Source organism: Furipterus horrens, unplaced genomic scaffold, assembly GCF_987537825.1.
Source record: "Furipterus horrens unplaced genomic scaffold, mFurHor1.1.pri manual_scaffold_9, whole genome shotgun sequence".
NCBI classification, from domain to species: domain Eukaryota; kingdom Metazoa; phylum Chordata; class Mammalia; order Chiroptera; family Furipteridae; genus Furipterus; species Furipterus horrens.
This window is the reverse complement of record NW_028327179.1, coordinates 25,420,531-25,446,909: the sequence shown is the minus strand read 5'-3', so window position 1 is coordinate 25,446,909 and position 26,379 is coordinate 25,420,531. Positions and strand designations below refer to the sequence as shown.

General features: G+C 33.5%; 1 protein-coding gene across 4 annotated transcripts in view; it reads left to right on the top strand.

Annotated features, from left to right (window-relative positions):
• The window catches only part of PHF14 (PHD finger protein 14), a 184,636-nt gene that overhangs the window by 62,550 nt on the left and 95,707 nt on the right, over positions 1–26,379 (top strand). For 3 of the 4 annotated variants that reach the window (XM_090287178.1, XM_090287177.1, XM_090287180.1), the window contains exons 16-17: positions 18,350–18,400; positions 18,529–18,650. In XM_090287178.1, the coding sequence (XP_090143304.1) occupies positions 18,350–18,400; positions 18,529–18,650 (173 nt within the window). Of the gene's footprint in view, positions 1–18,349; positions 18,401–18,528; positions 18,651–20,500; positions 20,587–26,379 lie in introns of all 4 variants that reach the window. The other variant, XM_090287179.1, reaches the window with a different exon arrangement.

The following is a 26,379-nucleotide window of genomic DNA, read 5'->3' as shown; positions in this document are numbered from 1 at the left end:
TTTAAAAATGATAATATTTAACATTTGATGATGATTCATCATATGCCAGACACTGTACTATAATTCTCCATTCTATTCCTTCTTTTTAAAAAAAGTTATTGTTTAACTATTATAACCTCTATTTTACTAAAAATGAACCTGGGAACATCGACTAATTTCCATGCTATTTTATGTCATTGAATCTCATCTTTTTTGATTAAGCAACAAATATCTTTTTGGTATGTCCACATAGTTAGACCATTGTTAAGAGGGATGGGCCCATAAACTCAATCTTTGTGGTCCAGTGCCTCCTTTGTGCCAGACAAGGCTGCTATTAGAATAATGGCATCCACTTTTTCCTGCCGACAGGCAGTTTCCATTTATCATGGCCAGAGAGTGCAATGGGAATAGAATACTTTGACAAGGCTTACTGTATTTTTATTATTTGGATACTGAGGAAAGTCAATTTCATTTCATTCTATTCTGGTTTCCTTAATAAGAATTTATAGAAATCTGAACAAATGCAGCATATTTTGAAACATCCAATTCAATAAGATATAGATGCTGTTCAAAGTGAGTACACCCAGTATTACATTTTTCTCTTAGATTTTTTCTACCCAAAGGTGATAAAACAATTAGCCAAAATGGTACATGACAAAAAATTATAGTACTAAAGATCTTGTGTTTAAAAATAACAGGTTATAGGAACTATATCTAAATGTAAAGATGAAAATACTATACTTTTAGAAAATACCTTTCCTGTACAAATATGGATATTCTCTCTGACTCATATTTTAATGTTACCTTATATTTACATCAGTTATTTCTTTTTTTGGCAGTTTATCATTCCAAATGTTAGATTATTCTTACATTAAATTTTCACTATAAAATAATATGTGAATACCTTTTAGTTGTAAAATATTTAAAATATAATTCATCTCCTTTAACTTTCCTGCCAGCATTTCCCTCCCTCCATTCAAATTTACATGCCCCAAATCCACCTTTAACACAAGGGCACATTTTTTGAACTTTAATTATCTGATATTTCTTTTGGTGTATTTGTCAAAAAAAAACAAACAATGATCCACATGCAAAAGTAGTATGGGGATAGTTTAAGAAACATAAAAATATTCAAGTATTAATAAGTAAAAGAGGAATGATCTGGTTTTAGAAAATTCTTTGCATATTGTTTCGTTCTCCAGAGGTATGACTTAGTAGCATCTTAGGGCTCACAGACAACCCATCTCCAGTATTTCAGCATCTCATTACCCATGATTCTCTATTTTTACTGCTGGATACAAATAGGAGGACTAGGTCTAAAGAAGAATAAGAATTGAAAAGCATATTTTTATTTACCATTATCTATTATTTACTATGTATTTTATATTAATCAACTTGTCATGACTACCCTGTTAAGTAGTTCCTAATACCATTGGCTTATAGATAAGAAACTGAGGCAGAGTTAAGTAACTAACTTGCATAAAGACATGCATCTTCTAAGCCAGAAATCAAACTTAGCTAGCTTCTGAGTCCCTATTTTTAACTACTTCATTGTGCTGCCTTTCTAGACAAAATTACCAGCTGTCCTCCTTGGTTCAGAATCACAGGCTCCTCATGCTCCCAGCAGCTTGGTGACTAAGTGTTTGGTCAGGAAAATGGAAGTCACTCTGTGGAGAATCAGGGGCTTATATCACTGGGGGTGTGGATGTTAAGAAAGCTGTCACCATAAGTTGGAGGAGCTCTGCTGAACATCAGAGAAATTTTCAATGAAATATTTATCCTGAAGCATTGCGCAGGTGGTGGGAGCTGACATTAGGTCAGAGAACTTGGCAGTGAAGATCTCAGTCTGAACAGCACTGGTGAGCGAGTGGAAAATGAGTTTGCGGGGAAGTCTGCAAAGCCTGCCAGGACTGTGATGTGGAAGTTAACAAAAAGGTCTACAAGGCTGCAGCATCTGAAAAAGCCATGCCTCAGAGTCCCCTGACCTCCTGAGAAAAATGACTGTCACTTTCCTTATGTTTCAAATCTGAGGTTGCTAGCACAGAACTATACAGGGAAGGGGACTCCGGGAAATGTGGCTCCAGCCTTAGAGTAAGTAAGGGGATGTGCAGACGTGTGCCAGACTGGCCACGGGCAATCCGGCATAGTAACCAGCTGCTGTTTTAAAAAGTGGCTAATGTACAATAGTACTTACTTGCCACCTGGGTAGGTGCCCTAAAAAGTTGCATTTTCAGACTCCTTTCCTTGGCCTACTTTTCTTTCCTTTTTGAGGACTGTGACATTGTCTTTTTCATCCATATTTTCCGAGATATGAGCATTATACAAGGCATGCAACACGTTCTTGATAAAGTGGTTAAATGAATCACTGACAGCATGAATGCAGAGTTGTAAAATTCCAAGAGTAACCTGAGTGTAGGCCAATGAACGTGACCCTGGGCTTTTTACAGGCCCTGAACTGTTTAAAACAGAGAGGGGGTTAACTCCTTCTTGGCTCGCTGAATACCCAGCTTAGCCTTCACAATGCTCTCCATTCATCTATGAGTGAATCAGAGGTTTTCTCTCCCACATTTTTCTTTTTCTTTTTTTAAAACAGTTAAAAGGGAGTAACATGGGTGAAGCAGAGAATCTTAGAAATAAAGGCTCTAGTGATAGATGATATGTCAGCTTCTATTAACTCTGACTTTCTTCTTCTCTTCCTTTTTATTTATAGAAGCTACACAAATGAGTTTAGGGCTTTTCTTATTAAAAACTTTGGCAAGGAGAGTCCCTTTTATTTTGATTGCATTAAGTAACTCCTTCAGAATTCCTATAATTTATACCATCCATTGCCAGTGTTTATTTCAAAAGTTGGCTTTGATATAATTTATTTTTTAGTGGTTGAGCTGATGCTTTGACTCTATATTCGGTTTGTATAGCAATATCACTTTATAAAATAACTTTCATATGTCTAATTGTACATTCTGGAGAAAGCTAGTAGTTTTGATTTCCACATTGATTGCCAATAATAACAATTGAGGATAATTTTTAAATACCTTTTTCATTCATTGTAGAAATGAAAATGTTTAGTCTTTAGGGCTGGAACCTCATTTATCATAATATAATTCAACTTCTTTTGTACTTGGAGAATGCTTTTCTTTTTCGGAATGAGATCCTTTTTGGGACAGTGAATCGATTTATATACCTAGCCCTCCTTTAAATGTAAAATCATCATACTTCAGCAATTTTCAGCTGATGTACGGTGCCACACAAATATGCCCCAAGAATCTTTAAAACATGCAATACCTGACTACAGTATTCCCCCACTTATCGCGGGTACTACGTTCCAGACACCCCTGTGAAGTAGGAACCTTACATTTATTCTACACTCTTAAACCTACGTAACTTTAACAACATACGTATACAGTACCGCAAAAATTCCACAATACAGCAAAAAATCCGCGATAAGTAATTAACTATAATATATTTTAAAATCCCGGATACAGTGAGGCCATGATAAGTGAACCGCGATATAGAGAGGGACTACTGTATTTATTTAGTCAGGGGCACTGATCTCTTTTCCCTTAGATTGTTGAATTTAAAAAATGACAACAGCCAAGACAACAGTAGCCATTTGGTGTAAATGAATAAAAATTCTCCCTATTTTTTGTCATACCAGAAAAAAAAATTATTTGGTGTGCTGCAGAATTTTAGTAATTAGTTTATGTGTGCCATGAGATGAAAAAGGTTGAAAATTCACTGCCATACTTCATATATTACTTAAGAAAAACTTTTTCTTGAACTTCTTAAAATGTTATGTGGTTCTAACCTTTCAACTACGAATTTTTATTATAGTACTTCCATTCCACTACTTTCAAATAGTATCTTTTTCCTTCCACATTTCCAAGTTGTTTCTCTGGCATTGGGCCAAAACAACTCTAATCCCACTGACCTTGTAGGTTGCTGTATTATTGATCTATGAAGCATTCACTGTCTGGTATCATACAGTCGGTTTTACGATGTTGTAATATTCTAGTTTTAATACTTAATTGTTTTGTTTTTCATATCTTTGGAAATCCCAGTAGTTCTACAGCTATTTCATCTATCTGGATTTTGCTTATTTTCAGTTTTATCTCATTGCACTTAGAGAGTAGATCATGACTTCTGATGCATGCAGCATAATTCTCAGCCTCATTGATTTGGTCTTTGGCGTATTTTGTCCTCTTGGGTAAACCTTCAGAATCCAGTAAAGGGAAGATAGAACTAAGGTGAACTTTTGTTTATAATTGATAGAAACATGAATTCATATTATATTTTCTTCACAATTGTCAAAATTTAGGCAGTTATCTTTTGTATGAATGCTTTGGTCATATTTATTCCTGAGCTGAACAGTTCTTTATGTTAAGCAGTAAAAATTGGGTACATGGGACTCCAGGTTTTCATATACTCTCATCCTTGCTTGGGATTCCTTGTCCTACTCTTGAACCATGATCAAGTTAATTTTTTTCAACATAGATTTATAGAACAACTAAAAATGTAAGGTACTGGGCAATAGATAATGAATAGCATACCATAGTGAAGACATGCTTTATGTCATTTAGAAACAAGAAAGTTGATAGTAAGCCACTGTCAAGAAAATGAAATATAAATTTGGAAGTAGTGTTCATATGAAAGGTAATTGCCCTAGGAGGTAACACAATAGTTCGTCAAGAAAATGAAATATAAATTTGGAAGTAGTGATCATATGAAAGGTAATTGCCCTAGGAGGTAACACAATAGTTCTGAAATGGAAGAGAAAAGATAGAAGATTGAGGTAAGCAACAGAGACCAAAAGTTGACTGTTATTATATTCCAAAACCTGGGTATTAACAAGTTGAAAATTTTAAAGTAACAGCAACCTAAATGCATTGGGCTTTTTAAACATAAAATTTAGTGTAAAAATTTTGAACCATATTTGGTATCATAATACCTATAGCTGTCTTTCTTACAACATGTTTTTATGATAGGCATTTTGATGGCAACAGCTTCTCCCATTGCTAACTTGGCAAAATTTTAAAGATGTTTATTGGATTAAATCTTAATTTAATTTGAATACAGATTCACTTATAAATCAAGGTTATTAATGTTTATTAGCACACCTTTAACAAAAAAAAAATCACTTGCGATTTCAACCATTTAATTTTTTCAGATAAATAGGTATGAATAGTTTTGGGATAGCTTATTTCTTTTAAAATTATTTCTGTGCTAAGGAAATGCTGATCACTAATGCATTAAGAGTTTTTTTTAACTTAAATAACTTTCTTGTATTTATTCAATTAGAAATATCTTGTATAAGGATATGACTTACTATGCTTGAGAAAGTAACCATTTAAAATGTAATGATATTTTCCTCTCTAGGACAATTTCTTTGTATCACTATTAGCTTTAAAAGTTAGATGGTACAAAATCACATTATTAAGTGTTTTAGATAGCATAGCATTAAAACATATAAGATAGCATAGGGTGTGGTAGAAAGTACTTGAACTAACACATGGTAAATTTAATTTCGGGCCCATACTCTGCCAATAATCCTTAATGTGGCTGTGGGTAAGCACTTTCATTTATCTTGTTTGCACTCATGCACTGATCCTCAGAACCTGTGAATATGTTACCTTACATGGCAAAAGGGGCTTTGCTGATATAAGTAAATTTATAGACTTTGAGATGGGAAAACTAACCAGTATTATCTATGTGGGTTCAATCTAATCTCATGAGTACCTAAAAGGAGAGGACCAGTTCTTTTTTCCCCCTGAGTAAAATGTATACTTTTATTTATTTACTTATTTATTTATTTTTTAAGTTTGTGTGTGTGTGTGTGTGTGTATTTTTAATATGCTTTATTGATTATGCTGTTACAGTTGTCCCAATTTCTTTTCCCTTTGTTCCCTTCTACTCAGTGACACCCCTCCCTCCAGCTGTTACACCCTTAGTCCATGCCTATTGGTTGTGCATATAGTTCTTCTCAACATCTTCCTGTCTACTCCCTCCTACTATGCTTCCTAATTCCTGTACCATCTCCCTCCCTTTCCTCCCTTCTCCCTCCCCACTGACCTCCCCCCAAAATGTTCACCATACCTATAATTCTTTTTCCTCTCATGTTGCCTACTTAGTTTGCCCTTGTTTCGATTCCCTAGCTTCTGTTGTTGGTTGTTGTGATACAGTTTTCATTTTAATGTTCATAGTTTTGATCCTCTTTCTCCTAAACAAGTCCCCTTAACATTTCATATAACAATGGTTTGGATCTGATGAAGTCCTTAAGTTTTACTTTGTCCTGGAAGCACTTTCTCTGCCCTTCTATCCTGAATGACAGCTTCACTGGATAGAGTTATCATGGTTGTAGGTTTTTGCTTTGTATTACTTTGAATATTTCTTGCCAGTCCCTTCTTGCCTGCAGAGTTTCTTTTGAGGAATCAGCTGATAGTCTTATTGGGACCCCTTTGTACATAATTCTCTTCTTCTCTCTGCTGCTTTTAAGATTCTCTCTTCATCCTTAATTTCTGACATTTTGATTATAATGTGTCTTGGTGTGGTTCTCCCTGGGTCCACTTTTCTGGAACTCTCTGTGCTTCCTGGACAAAGTAAAACTGAAGGACTATCATCAATAGTAAGTCTATTTCCCTCCCCAAGTTAGAGATGTTTTGCTTCATTATTTTTTCACATAATTTTTCAAGTTCTAGTTCTTCTTCTTCACCTTCTGGCAACCCTATGGTTCGGATGTTGGCCCGCTTATAGCTGTCCTATAGTTTTCTGAGCCTCTCCTCATTTTCCTCACTTTTTGTTTCCTCTTTCTGCACTGGTTGACTGTGTTCCTTCCCTATGTTCTGATTTGTTGATTTGATCCCTGGTTTTCTTTCCCTCACCACTAGTTTCATATGTGTTTTTATTCATTTCAGCAAGACTAGCCTTCATTCCTTCCCCAACTTGTTTAAGATCTGCTGTTAGGTCTGTAAGCGTTGTTATAAGCAAAGCTCTGAACTGTGCCTCAGAAAGATTTCCTATATGTTCCTTCATTAGATTAGATATTTGCTGGTTGGTCAGCTGTGTCACCGGGATCTCTATGATGATCTGTGCCATCCTGACAGTTTTGTGTTTACCTTTGCTTCCTGGGCGGGGCTGTCATACCTCCTATGCTATAGGGGGCAGAGCCCCGTGCACTTGTCACAACCGGGCAACCCTTCTCACCACACTGTGGCATTTTCCGTGAGGGCGGGGGTCCAAGATGGATTCTTGCCATTCACTCTCCACTCAGAGACTGGGAGCCTCCTCCTCCGTCCCCAACCCCTCCAGGGCTCACAGTCCAAGGCAATGGGGGTCTGCCTTCCCCGGCATTGGAATAGCAAACTGACATGTCTGGTCTGTAGCTGGGGGTGTTTTGCAGGCGCTTCTTGCCTCCTCTTAAATACAGGTGTCTGTGCTTACCACGTTCCTGCCACCATCGCTGCTGCCGCCACTGCCAGCACAGCTTGACCTTTCCACCTCAGCTTCACTCCTCCTACCTGTCCGGACAAGCACCACTTCTTTATAACTTCATACGTTGGACTTCCATTTATTTTCTGGAACTTCTGGTTATTTCTGGTTTTGCAGTAGTTGTATTCCTTCTTAGTTGTGGAGGGAGAGAGAGTGTGTCAGTCTAGGCCTCCATCTTGGCTGGAAGTCCGGAGAGGAACTTTCCCGTTTTTAATTAAAAGGGAGATATAACTCCAGACAGTGGGTCAAAGAGATGCAGCACTGCTGCCTTTGCAGATGGGAGAAAGGGGTTGTGAGCCAAGGAATGGGGCAGCCTCTAGGAGAAGGAAAAGGTGAGCAAGCTGATTCTCTCTTTAGAGCATCCAGAAAGTGATGCAGCCCTAACACTCATGTCAGAATTCTGACCTACAGAACTGTAAGTTAATATGTTTGTTTTGTTTAAGCCACTAAATTTGTGATAATTTATTATAGCAGTAATACAAAAATGGACTTGTACTTTTATTTTGTCACTTAAAAATAAAATGGGAAAGTGATTTATAACACTACATAATTTTTACCTGAAGGCATAGATGTTAGAATTGAATGGCGCATTCATTCACACTTTTGGAAGGTTCCAATAGTGTACTAGTTCATATTCATTTAAATGCTTTATATCATTCAATGATAGAGTCCATAGGTGGAGTTTAAAATGTTTCATTTTTTCATCATTGATGGAAGTTGAAATAATTCTGTAAATAGCATTTTAGCTTTATTTAGATATAACTTAATTATAAAATTTAATAATTTAAGCAGTAATGGAAATTTGTTTATATTTTTCAAAGTTTGCTACTATTAAAATTGACTCTTAATTCAGTTATGGCTGATGATTTTTTTAAATCACAGCTTTGCTGAGACATAATTCACATTCCATACAATTTATTCATTAAGGTTGTACAAGTCAGTGGTTTTTGTTAATTAATAGAGTTGGATAGTTATTGCCACAATCAATTTTTGAATATTTTCATTGCTTCCCTGAAAAAAAAAATCCCACATCCATTAGTAATGACTCCATTTTCCATTCTCCCAACCTCAAGCCATAGGCACCTACTTATCTACTCTCTCTCACTGCAGATTTGCTTTCTGGACATTCCACATACATGGAATAATATGATTGGATTTTTTTTTCACTTAGCATAATATCTTCAAGATTTATTCAAGTTACAGCATGTATCAGTACTTAATTCTTTTTATTTTTTATAATATTCAATTATGGGTGTATCAGATTTTATTTATCTGTTCATTCATTACTTGATGGACTATTGTGGGAGGTCCTCCCCCCACCCCCCCACTTCTTGGCTTTTATAGATCACGCTGCTGTGAATATTAATGTACAAGTGTTTTCTGTGAACATGAATTTTCACTTATCTTTGGTATACGTGTATACCTAGGAGTGAAATTGCTGGCTCATATGTTAACTCTTAATTTTAACATTTAAGAAACTGCCAGACTGTTTTCCCAAGTGGCTGTAGTTTTCATTCTCACCAGTAGTGTCTGAGGGCTTCCGTTTTTCCACACCCTCACCATTTATTATTGTCTGTCCTTTTGATTAGAGCCGTCCTAGGGGGTGTGAAGTAGTAGTAGTATCTCATTGTGCTTTTGATTTGCATCTCTTTGTTGACTAATGACACTGGTGATATTTTATTTTTTCTTGGTGGCAAAATTTACTGCTCACAGTTTGGGAGGCTAAAGATCAGAGCATCAGCATAGTCAGTAAGGGTCTTCTTGTATTCTCACATGGAGGAAGGGACACTGATCATATTTTAAAAGGAAAAAAAAATGATGCAGGCTGCCTCCCCTCTCTGTTATCTGTGCTGTTACATAATGCGAATGTTTCTAGTTGAACTCTCAAATAAATGAAAAATGACTGAGATTATATATCTGTAGTAAAGTGTAATTAATCCTTTATTATTATTGCCATTATCCTCCAAATCTAGTTCCTATGAGCTAAGAAAGAAAAACCTAATGTGATGTTACAGTGAAGTTCCAGAAAGATACTCTGAGGACTAATTGAAAGAGTATTCCCACAGCAGTTTTCTTTTGCTCTTTTTTCACAATTATAATTAAGCTTGTTGTATGTTTATGAGTTTAATAAATGAAAAGAGATTCTCTACATCATAATGACCTGGTCATTTATCTTTAAATATTTAAGCTTCTGTTACATGAGTTCAGACAGTAAACCTGGCCCCAACAATTAGAACCATCTTACAGTGGAACATACTGCTTCTTCTTTGGAATAGTTAAAGCTATATGACTATCAGGGATATAATTTTCTTATGTGTTTTCTGCATTGGGTAGAGAGAGAATATTAGATGAAATAATTTATTATTTTAATTTTAAGGTGGATATGAAGTAACCTTGAGCTCCGTATGTTGTGGGTCCTTCTGTATATTGCTAGTCCAATAGTCATCTTTATTCTCAGTTACTTAGCAACTTGCTTACCCTCAGGTACTTCCTGCTATCACAATGTTAGTATCTTAAATGGATCCTATGTTTAGTCATTTCAGTAATGTTTTTGCTACCATCCTCGATTCCCTCTTGCCAGTCCGAACTCGTTCTTTTTCCATTCCTGCCTGAGGGTTGCCAGTATCACACTGGAATGTATTCCCTTGAGATTTAAAAAAAAAAAAAAGGTTAGGCATTTCTCTATGCCTATCTTTATGATGTAGAGCTTTTTATCATTATAAAGGCTATTAAAATATGACTCACTCTTAAACCTAAGAACAATTTTGATTGTAATTGAGATATTTGAAATATCTAAGCAGTATGATTTTATTCTTTTAGTTCATCTTAGTTGCCTTTACCATATTTATAAGTAATTGTGCATGTAATTACTTTTTGGTGTCAGTAGACTCACAGACCTGAAACCCCGTGGACAGGAGCAATCCTGTTTACTGCTCTATATCCACAAACTTCCGTAAGGTTTGGTTCACAGTAGGTACTTAGCATTTCACAAATAAGTTCTTCCATCTTCTTCCACTATGGCCATGCATTTGAAGCCAGTGCACTTTGGAAGACTTTTTTTCTAGTCCTTTATTTTTAGGAAGGAAATTGGTCCCTTTCTTCTTGTATGTTAATCCTATCATTGGTAAAACTAGAGAATTACTGTAAAGGCAGCCTGGGATACTTCTATTTAAGTACCCATTATTTAGACATTTTCTCTGCATTATTTCCTACGTGGAAACTTTTTGCTGGCTTTTAGGCAAGTAAATTACTTTTGAAGGAAATATAAATTAGCTTACCTATGTCTCTTTTGAAGTTACTTTAAAATTGGTGTTTGTACTTTTTTGGCATATTTTCTAACAGCTTTAATGCAACTTGAAAGCTTTTGGATTTCCTTTTCATTTTCTTTACATTCTGTGTCATGTGGTGACTTTTCATCTTTATACAAGCGGCTTGTCAGGACCTATCTTTCCATAGTTTCTCATACACATGCACCGTCTTCTGCTGTCTTTGAAGCTGTCAGATCTTTCTTCCTGTCTCATACTTTGTTTTTTAAATTTTGTTTTGTAGATCCCCTTTTTTAAAAAAAAAAAATAATAAAAAGTCAAAGTACATTTTAGTATCTTTGACTGAAACCATGTTGCTTTTCAGGCTGCATCTTTTACTTATAGATAGTCATTTTGAAACTAGACTTAAACACTTGGTTAATCTGTTTTCCATCTTACTTAAAAGTCTAAGTCAATAAATAGTCTGTTCCGAGTGGCAGTCCTCATTTGAGAATCAGATAAATCTCCTAGAGTCTACTCTTACTACATTTGTTGTTAAATTACTTTTACAGCTACAAAGTGGTATCCTATTTAACAAAGATAAAACTTAGGTTCTAAAAATTTGAAAATCTGGAATATGCTTTTTATATATATTTTAACCTTAATTTTTAACTAAATTATATATATATATTTAAAATATTTTATTGTACTTTTTCTATTACCATTAAGCACCCTTATATCCTGCCCCCCCATCACCACAGTTATCTCTGTCCATGAGTCCTTTTCTTTTTTGCTCAGTCCCTCCACCTCCGCGCCCCCCCCCCCCCCCCACTGGCTATCATCCTGCTCTCCATCTGTGAGTCTGTCTCTGTTTTCCTTGATAGTTCAGTTTGTTCATTAGATTCCACACATGAATGAAATCATATGGTATTTGTCTTTCTCTGACTGGCTTATTTCACTTAGCATAGTGTTCTCCAGGTCCATCCATTGTGTCACAAAGCGTAAAATTTTCTTTTTTATGCTGAGTAGTATCGCATTGTGTAAATGTCCCATTCAGCCCTAACAAAATGACTAAAGGTTACTGTGCATTATGTCCTTGTCTTTATTTACTTGTTATTTTGTACTAACTTTTATTTATTACAGTTTCTGCAAAAAAAAGGTTTATTTGTAGGCTTTAGCTATCAGTGCTATTATTGAGTCTATTATCCTTAGAAGAACCCTGGCAAATTTTTTTGTGTTGGACCATACTTAACTCACTTTGGCTCACTTGGAAGGAAGAGAGTCACTGTGGGTGTCAAATAATCCCATTTGGAACCCAAAGTCTATGCATTTTGCCTTTGGAAATCCATCATTGTTATTTATTTCCAAAAGTCTGCGATAAGGAGAATGAAGAACAGGTAGAGCTTCAGGATTTTATTTTTTGCATATACCATTATCTGTAAGAAGGGTTTTATAGGAATACTTATGTAAAATGTATATTTTATATTTTTAGCCTTGTGGTTATTTTAATTTATAGTATTAACCCAGTTGGTCATGATTTTCTCTTTATTCTTCAATGTATTTTCCTAACCCTGCTAATATAAATTAGATAAAAATAAACCCTATAATCAATTGATAAGGGAGAACACTTTCCGTGATCATTATTCTATCTGCTGTATGCCAGTAGCTAACAGAAACCTTGTTTATATATGTAAACTTTTTTGCATATTTTATGAGCTTTAATATGATTGTTTTCATTGTATTGTTCTATAATTGAAAAACAAATACTTATTTTTTAAGAATATGCATGTAAACTTTATATGTATAAAGTTTATATTGAAGAATTTTGAACAGCTGCCAGATAGCTCCTGGCATGTATTCTGCTGTATAAATCTGAAGATATTTAACTTTATAGAGGTTTTCAAAGTTGATTTAATTGTCCTAATTAACATTGAATTTGAAATTTTGCTCAAGAATACATTTTCTCTTTTTATATATAAATTAGATAGGGAGGCCTTCTTAATGTTTTATCTGGTTAAGTAATGGCTTGTTTATTCGTTGGCAGCCGTCCGTCTCGAGAGACGATGGTGTAGCTTCTTAAGAGTCTATCTGCACCGCCGAGAATGGTTGTGCAGTCCGACTCGGGAGTGACACGGTATCTGTCTCCTCCCGTGTTGAATCGACATCTTGCGATGACGCTGGAGTGTCCTCTCCAGTGAAGCTGAAGCTACAGAGCCTGGGCAGGGTGATATGGAGGGTCTGCTGTTGCCCATGCAGCAGACCCCCCCTCTCTTCGCAGCTGAAGGGTCCAAGGGAAAGACGGAGTCAATACAACTTGGCTTCAGGTGCGCCGCAGGAGTTGCCGGTGTTGACTACAACGTCAAACCGCCTTAGGGACTCCGGCTCCGGATTTTCTGTCGGGGTTTACTCCCTTAGCCTTTCCCCTGAAGAGGTATGCCGCAAGGCAGCGGAGGTTTTTTGGAGTCAGAGTTTTCCTTCTCTAAAGCTCAGTGTACCACTCTAAAATTGCATAAAATAATACAAGGTCTGTCCAGAAGGTATCCAGCTATGTACTATGAAAAAGAGACATTTACTGAAGAAGATACGAGATACAAGAAACATTGTACATAGGGCAATGATGCCTCAGGCCCCTTCAAAGTAGGCACTTTGGGACCTCACACAGTTCTCCCAATCACCATCAGCTGCCTCGTCATATTTTCCTGAATCTCATCGAAGGTCTGAAATCTCTTCCCTTTCAAAGAAAATTTTATTTTGATATACATGTGTATATCACATGTATGTGTGATAAGATATATATGCATGCTTTGATTGTGATATGTATTATCAATTATATAGCTATATAATAAATTATACATATTTGTCAATATATACTATATTTCTCATATGATACAATATCGCATGTGTGTATATGTGTGATATGATGAATATACAGCTATAGAGAGAAAGAGATACACAGACAGAAGAGACAGAGATAATAGAGATATGTCTATGATGAAAATGTGTAGCTATAAGTAGTTATCCTGGTACAGGCTGATATGGGGCTGCTTTCTTCTCTGTGCTTTTCAGCCCTTAAAATTGCAAAGCATTCTATGACCTCCTGCATGATTCCTTACCTACTTGTTGTGTGTGTCACTCTAATTCTCTCAAGTGAAGCAGAAGAAAATTTACACAAAACAAATATTAGGAAATGGACAGGTGGATAGAGAAATAGACAGATTTAGATAAATAGATTTCCTCTTGTTTATTAATTATTATTTATATAAATGTTGATTTGTCATAAAAAGGGAAGTTTTTAAATTCAGAGAAAACTGCACATATGAATGTGTGAAACCCATCTTATGATACTAAAGATGTGGAAGCACTGTCTTTTAGTTTTAAACTCAGCTCATTGGTCAAATGAATCATTCTAACCTTGGGAGAAACATCGTGCCTCAAACTTAATTGTATATTAAAATAACCCTAGCTCTAAAGAATTAATTTAAATTTACTGCACGTTTTCTATCTAAATGAAGTTATTGAAACATTAAATATTTGTTTCAAATGAATAAGCTATTAAAATGATGCCTGATGACTAAAAATGCTTTATTCTTTTCTAATTTAGATACATTTTCTCTAATATCATTTCATTCTCCTAGGGATGTTTTTTTCACCTCCTGTATTTAAGTAAATGTACCATAGGCAGATAAAGAGCAAGGTGATCTAAGCTGCTCAGACTGCATTGTTCCCTGGCAAGTAAAGTTCTTAGAATATAACAAAACAGAAATTTAAAAAAAAAGGGAATGTGTCAAGATATAGAGTAAGTTTCAAACTTTCATTTGCTTTTTATAGCTTAATAATTGCAAAAGGAACCACAATTTGGTATTGAACCCTCAGTGGGAGTAGACAATGTCCTACATTATGTTCTAAGACACATAATTATTAAGTAAAATTCTTCTTTCCACATGTTGTTTACACCCTGATGCTTTATTTTGTTTCTAAAATTTTGTAAGGCTCACCATGGCTGGTGAGGCTCAGTGGATTGAGCATTGGCCTGCGAACCGCAGGGTTGTGATCTGATTCCTGGTCAGGGCACATGCCTCTGTTAAGGGCCAGGTCCCTGGTTGGGGGTGTGCAGGGAGGCAGCCGACCAGTTTGTCTCACAGATTGATGTTTCTTTCCCTCTCTTTTTCCCTCCCTTCCCTTTCCTCTAAAAATAAAATTAAAATTAAAATTAAAAAGTGTCAGCCTCAATGTACATCATCAAATAACCACCTGGTTATGAATACTTCTATACATCTAAGATGGGGCAAGCTCTTTGATAATTGAACTTTGTTGAATGAGCCAAACATGTTTTCGCTTTTCTTTCTGCTTTTTTGCATCATTTCTCCTACTTTTAAACTTCCTTTAGATTTTCTGATTTATTCAGAGGCACCATGTTTGGGATATATTCTGTTGTGATCATAGGCACGTGTGAGTTGTCATGGCTACTTCATTAAAACTAGAAAGAAACCAACTGCTCTTGGCATTTTCTTGAAGGACTTGGCATTGTGAAGAGTTGTGTTTGGATTAAACCACGGATTTTTTTTTTTCTTTGTAAATATTGGTGATGTGATAAATGCTAAATGGATCACAGTAGTCATTATACTGTGTAGGGTAGCAAATTGGATAAAATATAGTGTTGATGTGAGGTATCGAGGTCTCCTCTCCATTGAGTATAATGCTCTAATATACTTGTTTTGAAATGTAAGAATTGTTTTCTTATGATAATTTTGGTCATCTTGATTTGGGATTAATTTTTTTAATCTTGGATTTGCCATGCAAGAAAAAACACTGAATTGCGAGTTAAAATACCTAGGCTTGAAGTTCACCTCTGTCAGTTATCAGCTATGTGATAATCAAGTCCTTCCCTGGACCGCTTTTTCAAAGCTCTAAGCTCATTTCATATTGCTTGTAACAATGTGTTTCTGGCTGGAAATCGTTTATGTTGCTTATGGGTAGTTATTTAAAATTACTATAGCAATATATCAGTGATTACTACTTGGTAATAAATGTACTTAATTTAAAATGACTTTTAGATAATTATAAATACTTATCCATTTAAAAAGTAGCACTTTAATTATATATATATATAGTCATTAAGAAGGAATTTGTAAATATAGAGAAATGTAACTTATGCCATTGTGTGTTAGGAGCACTTATTGGCATTATTGTGCTTTATGATACTCATTGCAAGATGGGTATGAAAAATTTCCAATTTATAGAGTCATTCCAGATGGAGATTTAATTAATTAGAAATGGTAAATAATTGTATATCTTCAAAATAATTGATAACATGAACTTGGAGTTTTCACATATATACTTCAAAATTACTTCACTGACTAGATGATTCAAAAACTAAATGATTCATTTGCTACTTCATTACATAAAAGAAGGGTTGAGTGAAAAAAGTGGGAATGTATGAAGGGATTTTGAGCATTCTAAGATGTATATAGAACTAAAATGAGTAATTTGAATATTTTCCCTTTAATATTGGTTATTTTTGTCACCTTACTGAAATGCCCCATATGCAGAAATTATGCAAATTGAAAAATAACTTATTAGAGAAGGAAACATAATTTATCCTTTTTGTCAATTGTTTTATCATTTGTATTATCTAGCAAATCATTTATGAATTTTAACCTAACCATTTATTATTTACTTTATTACACAAATTTATTCAGCCTTTATGTAATACATATTGTATTAAGGTTAGTTGGGTTTGGGAGGATAAGTATGATATGATATTTACCAGTTTGGGGACGAATTGTGTTGGGGGACAGAAAATGAGGCATAAAGGACAAGGATATCAGAGAAGGGAAAGATGGATGTGCAAAGAGCTAGCCATAAAGTGCTGTCAGTGTTAGGGATTCTTCTGCACTAATGTTCTCAAACTCTGATGTGTGTATGACTTACTTGCGGATCTTGTTAAGAGGCCAGCTCCAATTCAATATGAAATAAGAATTAAGATTCTACATTTCTGACAAGCTTCTAGGGAAGACCAATGCTTATGAGCCATGATGGATATTTTGAGGAGCAAGGCTTAGTACTGTTTTTTGGGATTAAGAATAGATGTAGGGCCTGCATTTAAAGACTTTTCCTGGATACAGTCTTACTTTTTCTTCCTAATTCCTTACATAATGTGATTAAAACATACTAATTGGCAAGGCAAATGTAAACGAATACATAGTTTATAAATATACTTCTTTTGAATGACTAATTCAGTCAAGTCTTGGTTGTCTAAGGGCAGATTAGATAGTATGCAATTAGCCATGGTATTAAATAACAAGGAACTTGGTATTATGAATGGAAACAACAGTACTTTAGGAAAACATCAGTGTATTACCATTGGATAGAAATTCCATTTAGAAAAAACCTATGCACCCCTATGTTCATAGCAGCCCTGTTTACAATAGCTAAGTGCTGGAAACAGCCTAAGTGCCCACCTGTAGATGAGTGTATCAAAAAACTGTGGTACATTTACACAATGGAATACTATGTAGCAGAAAGAAAGAAGGAACTCCGGCCATTTGCGACAACATGGATGGAACTAGAGAGAATTATGCTTAGAGAAATAAGCCAGGCAACGAAAGAAAAATACCGTATGATATCATCTAATACAGGAAACTAAAGAACAACACAAACAAACTAACTAAATAGGACAAAGAGCAGAATAGCAGTCAATAGGGGGGAGGGGGGAGGGAGAGAAGGGGGATAAGTAAGGAAAGGGTCTAGTCAAGGAACGTGTATAAATGACTCATGGACATGGACAACGGGGAGGGATATGATTGTGGGAGAAGGGATGGGCTGGGAGTGGGGAGCAATGGGGGAAAAATGGGGACAACTGTAATTGAAAAACCAAAAAATAAAATTAAAAAATAAAAAGAAATTCTATTTAGAATTATTTGGTACCTACTCACTCTAATCTGGAAATGTGCCTTGATCTCACCACAGTACGTAATTTGTGGGAGTATACCTCCTTTCTCTTCTATTATCTGAAGGGTACTAGACTGCACATGAGATTATAGGTCTACAGAGGCTGTGCTACGTGGGTGGAGATTTTTTAACACATTGGCTTTAAATACTTTTGTTTTTCATGCTTTATTACTCTTAAATGTTTGGATATTGTCTTTCAAATGGTAAATGTGTTCTGTAATGTAGGAGTAAATTGGAAGTAAGTCATTTATGTCACGTTTTAGTTAGTTCTGTTTTAACTAGGATTTGGGGACATGTGAGATCCTTGCCTCTCACTTTTTATGGCTGTTCAAAATTGATTGTTTATATTACACAAACATGCATGCACACACACACATACATGACGTACAAGTAGATGTAGTATGAGTCTAGGTTTAGCACTTCAGCTGTAGAAGTCTTATAAGTTATGAAAATTTAAATTCTCTGCATAAACCAAAATTGTGCGACATATATGAAGTATTGCAAAAAATTCTTCAAATTTTGAAGAACTTTTTTTCTTCTCAGATACTTGTTATTTAAAAATAAAGCACTATAAAGTGAGTTTAATTTGTTATGCTTTTTTAAATTGTAACAGTGCAGTAGAGCAATATAGCATTAATTAGAAATACTAATTTTCCAAGTGTTTAAGCAGTCGTGTTTTTTTTTTCCTTTAGAGAACCAGAGGACGAAAACGAAGCTTCATTCCTGATGAAGAAAAACATGAGGTTGGAATAAGTTAAGCATATTTTACATAGTCTAAACTTTGATAAACTTTTATGTTCAAAATTATTTCTTTCTTATATCCTGATTTTGTTTTATATTTTGTTTTGTTTTGTTCTCCCTGGGATGGCAGGAAAGAGTTCCTAGAGAGAGAAGACAGAGGCAGTCTGTGTTGCAAAAGAAGCCCAAGGCTGAAGATTTACGAACTGAATGTGCAACTTGCAAGGGAACCGGAGACAATGAAAATCTTGTCAGGTAACTTGTATGCTGAGACCTTGTCTTTAGGGGATTATGGTGGCATTTTCATAATTTTTTTTTCATCACAGATATAATGGGGAAAAATCACAGTACAGGATCTTTTCTAAAACCTTATTTAGTGGAAACAGTACTTCAGAAGCAAATTTCATCCACTTACTTATTAACCTGCCATACTTGGTTATTCTCTGGAGTTAGATGTAATTAGGAACGATAATCTGAATTTTGAACATAAGAGAATTAATTTTCTCTTGACAATGAAGTTGACAATATTCTGTACATAAAAGCCACAAAAACAATTTAATCCAAACTAAGATTGTTTTATCTCATTAAACAATAAAAATTACGTTCTCTTAGCATGTTATAAAACTTGAAGTTTATTAGCAATGATGATAAGATATACTTTTTTATTGTTAGGAACTTCCTCACTAGTTCCTTACTATTTATTAAAACAAATGTGTTAAATGCTTCTCTCTTATGAAATAAAGAAAGGTGAAAAGATGGCCTAGACAGATTTTATTTTGTTTTTTGTTTTATTTTTCCTATGTTTTGTTTTGGTACTTTTTTTTAGTAGACGTAATGCTAATCAGGAATCTCAGCTGATGTTGCACAGTGGCTATTCCTGATGGTCCAGACACTGCTCATTTTAGCCATTTGCCTCTTTTGCTGAGATAAAGAAATTGCTCAAAGCCCTGGGTGAGATGGAGGAGCGAGTGGGTGAACTAAGAAGACCTCATTTAAAAGAGTTATCACTCTTTCAAAAGATAGTGACATTAATAATTTTTCAGTATGTCAAGGGAACCCTTTCTGATTTCTCGCAAAGATTTTCTTTTTATAACCCCCTATTACATTACCTGAGGGCACAGAAATTAAATGTTTCAAAACACTAAATTGATAAAATACGTATTAGTTCTGTTATATAATTTTAAATATTTGCTTCCAAAATGACGTCATTTGTCATTAAAAATATAATTTCTATTTGTTTTCATTGCTCAAGTGAAGGCAAGAAGTTTTGAATTTATGAGTTTTTTATACTATTATTGAGGAAGATAAGGAAACAATTAAAATTTCAGCAAAGAAATACAAATTGCTTCAACAAAGTCAAGAAAGTCTGTAACATTTGGTCAGTGCTTTTTGAATGTCATGAGAGCTCTCCTGGAGGTTAAACTCATTTAAATTTAGGGTCAAGTAGTTCTAATAATAGAAGATACACAAATAATTCTGACTACAATATAATCTTCTGACTTATATAAAAAAATAAATTTCAGGCATAAGCATACTCTAATGGGATACATGAAATAATAAAACCAATTTAGTGAACAGAAGAAAAAACAGAAAAAATAATCTTGTATACTGGACAGAAATTCATTCCAGAGGAAATTCCCTTGGGGTTGAGGGTACATTGTCAGGCATAATCAATCTGTAACAATAGTGAAAATCTTAGAGAGCTGGTTATCTTCTTTTTAATTAATTGAACCTATGGAAATATCTACTCTCTTATTTATTTATTTTTAAATAGTAGGTTAATTCAGGCCATTTTACTATAAGACCTATACATTTTTACCAGGTTTTATTTATTTATTTGGTTATGTATATGAAAGAAATAATCCAGGAAATACATTTTTTATTTTTAAAACCACTTTATGAGAATCTTCAACAAATATTTTAGTTGTATAAAAAATAATTATCTTTCTCTGACTCTTGATAATATTTTGAATAATATTAGTCTCTACTCTCACTTACTTAGTTTCCATTATAAATTTTCATTCCTAATTGCATTATTATAACATGCCAGTGTCTGCGATTCTGTGAAAGTCTTCTGGAATGTAAAGCTATTTTTGTTGCTATAGAAATGATGGATATACAAAGCCTCCTTCCTTGGTTTTACCTTGTTAAGAAGATAACATCACAGATTTTCTGCAGAGGATTTAAAGAGGTAATGAAGAGGGACTTAAAAAGTTTTATAAATAGTATTTATTTATGATTTTGAGGACAAAATAAGCTGGATATAACACAATGCCATAAAATTTTATGGTTATAATATAGTTGTTCTGAAAAAAAAATACACATTCAGTTTAAGCACTATTGTTCTTGAGCTACAGAAGAATTTCATTTTATGTAGAATTTAATGTGTTTAAAAAGGTAATCTTGTAATCTAATATCTGCCACTTTCCAGACTATCTCTTTTATTTTGTAATTGGGTCCATCATTGTTTGCAATTCCCTAGAAAGTCCACACAATTATGATTAAGTTGCATCTTAAATATTATGTACACATGAAATTCTTTTTTGTAACTTTAATTTTAAGACATTTTAAATTAGACTTTATTTTCTTTAAAGATATATTTCAGTGCTTGGTCAGAGAAACATTATACTTACTATATATGTATTAGGTTCTCTTATAAAATTAAACTTCTTGGGTCATAATTTAATTAATAATCTTTTATTGAATACACTGTATGTATTTTCTCAAGTTCCTTTGAACAAATGAACAAGACTCATTAGAATCTGCTGTTTAGCAGCTTTGATTTTGAAACCACACTTCTCTATGTAATTCAGGCTATATAAAAATTTCCTTCTTACTTACTTTCCTTGCTTTTCAGTTCTTTGTGTACGTGTATGTGTTAATATATAATATTTTAACATCACTGGTAAATTGCATTCGATTTATCTGGTAACTGTAATAGGTTACAGCCGTTATTTTCTGTTTTGCCTCAAGTTTTTCTCAGTTCTTCCTTTGGCAAGTGATTTAGGATTTCTGTGTCTTAGTTTTTCCCTTTGTTGTACATGATAAAAATCACACTCTGCTCCATTAGGGGCTTTGTGAATAATTGCTCAGTGATAGTAAATTCTTCCCATATAAAATAGTAGGACAGTGATATTATTTAGTAATACAAAGGATACATATAATGTGGGCTCTGAAAAAAGGATTCCAATAGGTAAATATGTTCTAGTAATAATAAATGCTTATATTTTTACTTTTCAGAGAGTGTGCATGTTCTGTTTTTGTATATAATTATTTCTAGAATATGTGGGACAAAAAATTTAATTTGTTGAAACATGCTCTTCAAAACTGATAAGGCCAAACTATTTCCATAGATATGGGAAATATAAAAATTGTGAAGGTCTTAAAGAGAAAGATGATTGATAGCATCTTATGGACTTTTTAAAAATAGTGTTTCATTTTTTGCCATCTACTTTTTAAATGTAATTAAAAGTTACCTGGGAAGTTTCCAATTAAAATATGTTTCTTTGTTATTTAGTGAAATTAAATGCTAAAGGCCAAATTGAAACTGACTTGGATTTGTAAGGTCTTTTTAAGTATTTATCTCTGTGACGGATGTTTTTGTTGGAGGTAATTATGGGCCCACTTAGTGATATCTGATTGTTTTTATTTCCACAGTTCCTAGCCTATTTAATACTCAATAAATGCTTGACAATGAATGTCTAGTCCACATAAGTAATGACTTGTTATTCTTTGCTCAATTAATACAAAACAATATTATAATTTATTCCTAGAATATATTGGTCACTAAATGTACATATTTGATGAAGATGTTTAAAAAGTTTTATGTCACTAAAGAAGAATGGATCATTTCTTTTTTCTTGTATTATGTAAGGGAATAGAAATGACAGATTTGAGATTAGTTGTTGCATCAACATAAAATAGAAATGAAGTGATTCCTCTCCTTGAACATATTTGACTTTTATTATTTTTTTTAAAAAATTATTTATTGATTTTAGAGAGAGAGAGGAAGAGAGAGAAACATCAATTTGTTGTTCCACTTATTTATGCATTCATTCATTGATTCTTGTATGTGCCCTGACCAGGGATTGAACCCACAACCCAGGCGTATCAGAACAATGATCTAACCATCTGAGCTACCTGGCCAGGGCAAACATATTTGACTTTTAAAAGATAGATTTTAGAAATAGGTGAGCCTTTCTTCTCTAAATATCACTTAGAAATGACACTAAATTTTTGGACCTAAAATTTCATCTTAACTGTGTAAACTCAATGCTTTTTTTTTTTTTTTTTTTTTTTTTTTTTTTTACTTAATGGAAGCTGGGCAGAGAAAAAAGGTTTCCTAAAACAAAGAACCCTAGCATCTTTAATGTTTTGTATTGTGGCCATTACTCAAAGGGTAGGAAATGATCTATGAAGCTATTTCGCTTTTATAGCTAAATTCAGTCTATTAACTGCCTGCTGTAGTCTCCTCCTTATTTGAGTATATGGCAAGTTATACAGGTATTGAACCATTTTAGTTACAAGATTAGGTGTTTGTTCTCTTAAAAATGTTGCTGGCATTTTTATTTATTTCACATTTTAAACATCTGGCCTCTAAATGCTTCACCCAAAAGTAAATTTGATTGTATCATCAGGTATTAGGACCACCAGTAAGAATGCATATGTATCATATTTTTATTTCAAATATTGGTCTTTGATTATTCAGATTCTTTTTATTTTTAATTGTCTTTTCTGTTCTAATCTGTATGCAGGTTTCTAGATTGCCTGGGCCATAGTTATAGGGGTGCTTTCTCCCAGAGATTTGATTAAATTAAGAGAGAAGTTAAGATTAGTTGTAACTTTAGTTACTATATTCATAGAACATCAGATCACTTAAAATGGTTTAAATTACTTTTAAAAAGATGAAACCTAGTTTTATCTCTTTTAAGATCAGTTAAGACTGCATATGATATATTTCTTAAAACAAATATAATTGAGTTTTATTTTATGTATTTGCTACTTTATTGTTTCTTGTGCAGTTTATCATATAATCATATTGATAAAATTTGCATATTAATGTAGGAGTATCATGGTTGTAAAGTGATGGTGCAAAGATACATTATTTGGATACTTAAAAATTAAAACTTAGAAACAAATTTAAGTTTTAAAATGATTTGTGTGTTCTAATAAATTTCAAATGTGTTAAAAACAGATGTTTTCCTCACAAAGACATTTCTGGATAAATTTTGTTTCTATTCTTTACCTCTACCAGCAATTTCAAAGATAGGTTTCAGGGTTTTGTTTTGCTTTGCTTACTTACATATTCCCGAGTCAGTGATTAGTATAGTGCAATTACTGTGTTTTAAAGGATTGTTTCCTAGCTTGGATTTTTAATATTTCTTTCAGTTATATGTGGTAAAATGTATCCCCTCATGTCAACTTGATAGCTTATCGTGTATACCTTTCTTCAAGTTTGGTTGCTATTATATCTGGTGTTATGTCTTACTTGGTATTTCTCTTTTGAAAGTATAACCATTTTAACATATCAAGCTTTCTCAGAAGGCATAGGGACTCGCTGTACCTCTCAGCCCGAAGAAGTAGGCTGCCTAACTTTTTAAAAAGAGTTCACATAAAAAAGGAAGAAGGGTCTGGCATTCTAAACCCAAATTAATGAAGCATTAAGCATTACTTGAAAATTTAAACAAAGGAATATAATTATGACCTTTTTGAATCCTTATTTTCCTAGGTTTTTAACTGTCTCATTAAATTTTTACATTTACTTTATTTTTTTAATTAACTGTTATAGAGACAGATGCATTTCAAGGAAATTCTGATGCAATTACCAACAAAAATACACTACCATCTAAACTTAAAAATACAAATCAGTAAAGTTGGGAACACCTATTTCTGCCACATTTTGGAGTATTTAATGTAATTATAGCTTTATTTTGGTAAAATATTCCTAAATTTCTATTTTGTTTAGCAGTTGATTTTATTTTGATAGTTTTAAAAGAGAAGTTACCCCATAAGGTCTCCTTTTGTTTTGAAAGCTTAAATTATTGTTATTTTTGAAAACCTGATCATTTAATTGTATTAATTTTTTAAAAGCTAGCTAATTGAATCAGCTTAATACCAGAAATAAAACTATATAAGAATGACAATATGTAATATGAATAATGCTAGAATGTGTAAATAAATCAGCCTGAGCATTGAATAATAAAGATATCTTCTTTCCTTTTTTATTGAAGATGAATGGGGGGGGAAAAGCAAATGTTACAACTATTTAAAGTTTTATAATAGGTATTTTGATGAAATAAAATCTTAGTAATTTAGATGAAAACAAAAAATTAAAAGTCCAGTAAAAAAAAACTGGCTGTACCTAAATAAAAACTTAATTATATGAGCTTTGTGTTTTTAAATCAAGACTTTGTAAACTACAGCAAATAAAAATAATTCAAGTTTCCTAACTCTTAAGGTAATGATGAAATGATGAAACAAGTTAAAACAATTTCATGGAAATATATTTCATTTATGAAAATTTACTTACAGATTGTTTTGTTCAGTAGTTCTCTAACATTTAGATATTCAGGGCAATATATTTACCTATTTGCTCAAGTGTAGACTATATGGCAAGTAGTTTCAGAATTGCCAACCCAAGCCACTGCATGAAGTTGTTTGTGTGTGGGGGGGGGCAGGGAGCAGGGTAAAAGGTTATATAAAATAATATGCATAAATGTTAACTGAAAATATTGATGAATTTTAACAAAAGCATGCACTCATGTAACCCCCATTTCTATTAAGACACAGAATATTTTCACCACTCCCAAAAAGTTGTGCCCTTTCCCAATCAGTCCTTCTTTTCAAAGGCAATCACTTTTCTCTATATTTTCACCATTAGTTAGTTTTACCTCTTGTAGTATTTCATATAAGTGGCATGTTTAGTTTTTATTTGATGTCCTATTTTAATAGATGTTGGGGGAATCCCTCTATTGTTTTAGTTTGCCTTACCCTGATGTGTAATGATTTCCAGCATATTTTCATGAATCCACTGGCTATTGGTATGTCTTCCTTTGTGAGCTAATTATTTTGCCCCTTTAAAAACAAAATTGTGTCACATGTTTAGTATTGAATTGTAGGAGTTTTTAATATATTCTGATTGTGAGTCCTTTTACAATTAAGTTTTTCAAATATATTCTTATCTGTGGCTTGCCTATTCATTTTTCTTAATGGTATCATTGAAAGACAGGATATTAACTGTGCTGAAGTCCATTTTAGCAACATTTCCTTTTATGGTTATTGTTTCAGTTTCTTAGAATTGTTTTCCTCAGTCCAGCTTGCAAAGATTATCTCCCTTATTTTCATATAGAAGCTTTATAGTTTTAACTTTCATATTGAGAGATGTGATCCATCTGAAATTGAAGTTTGTGTATGGTCGCATGTAGAGTTAAGGAAGGTTTGTTTACTATCCCATGTGAATTTCCAGTTTTCCAGCACCATTTGTTGAAAATGCTTGTCTTACCACATTAAGTTGCTTTGGTGCCATTCTTAAAAATAAATTGACTTTTTAAATATGGGCCTATTTCTAGACTTTGTATTCTATTCCATAATACCAATTGTCTTGCCTCTTGGGGTCTTATAGTGAGCTCTTTTTATTCCCGAGCCATTTCATTTGCATGTAAGTATCAGAAACAGATTGTCTGTTTTCATTTAAAAAAAAGAAAGGATGACACCAAGAAAAAAAAAAAGCACTGGCAGCAACAAAAATAGATAAATTGGATATCATTTTTGTGTATTAAAGGACACTATCAACAGAGAGAAAAGGCAACCCACAAAATAGGAGAAAATACTTGCAAATCGTTTATCTGATAAGGGATTATCAATAGTATATAAAGAATTAAAACTCACTGATGACAACATAAATAAACCCTTATTAAATATGAGAAAAAGACTGCAACAGGCATTTCTCCAAAGAAGATATATAAATGGCCAATAAGCACTAATC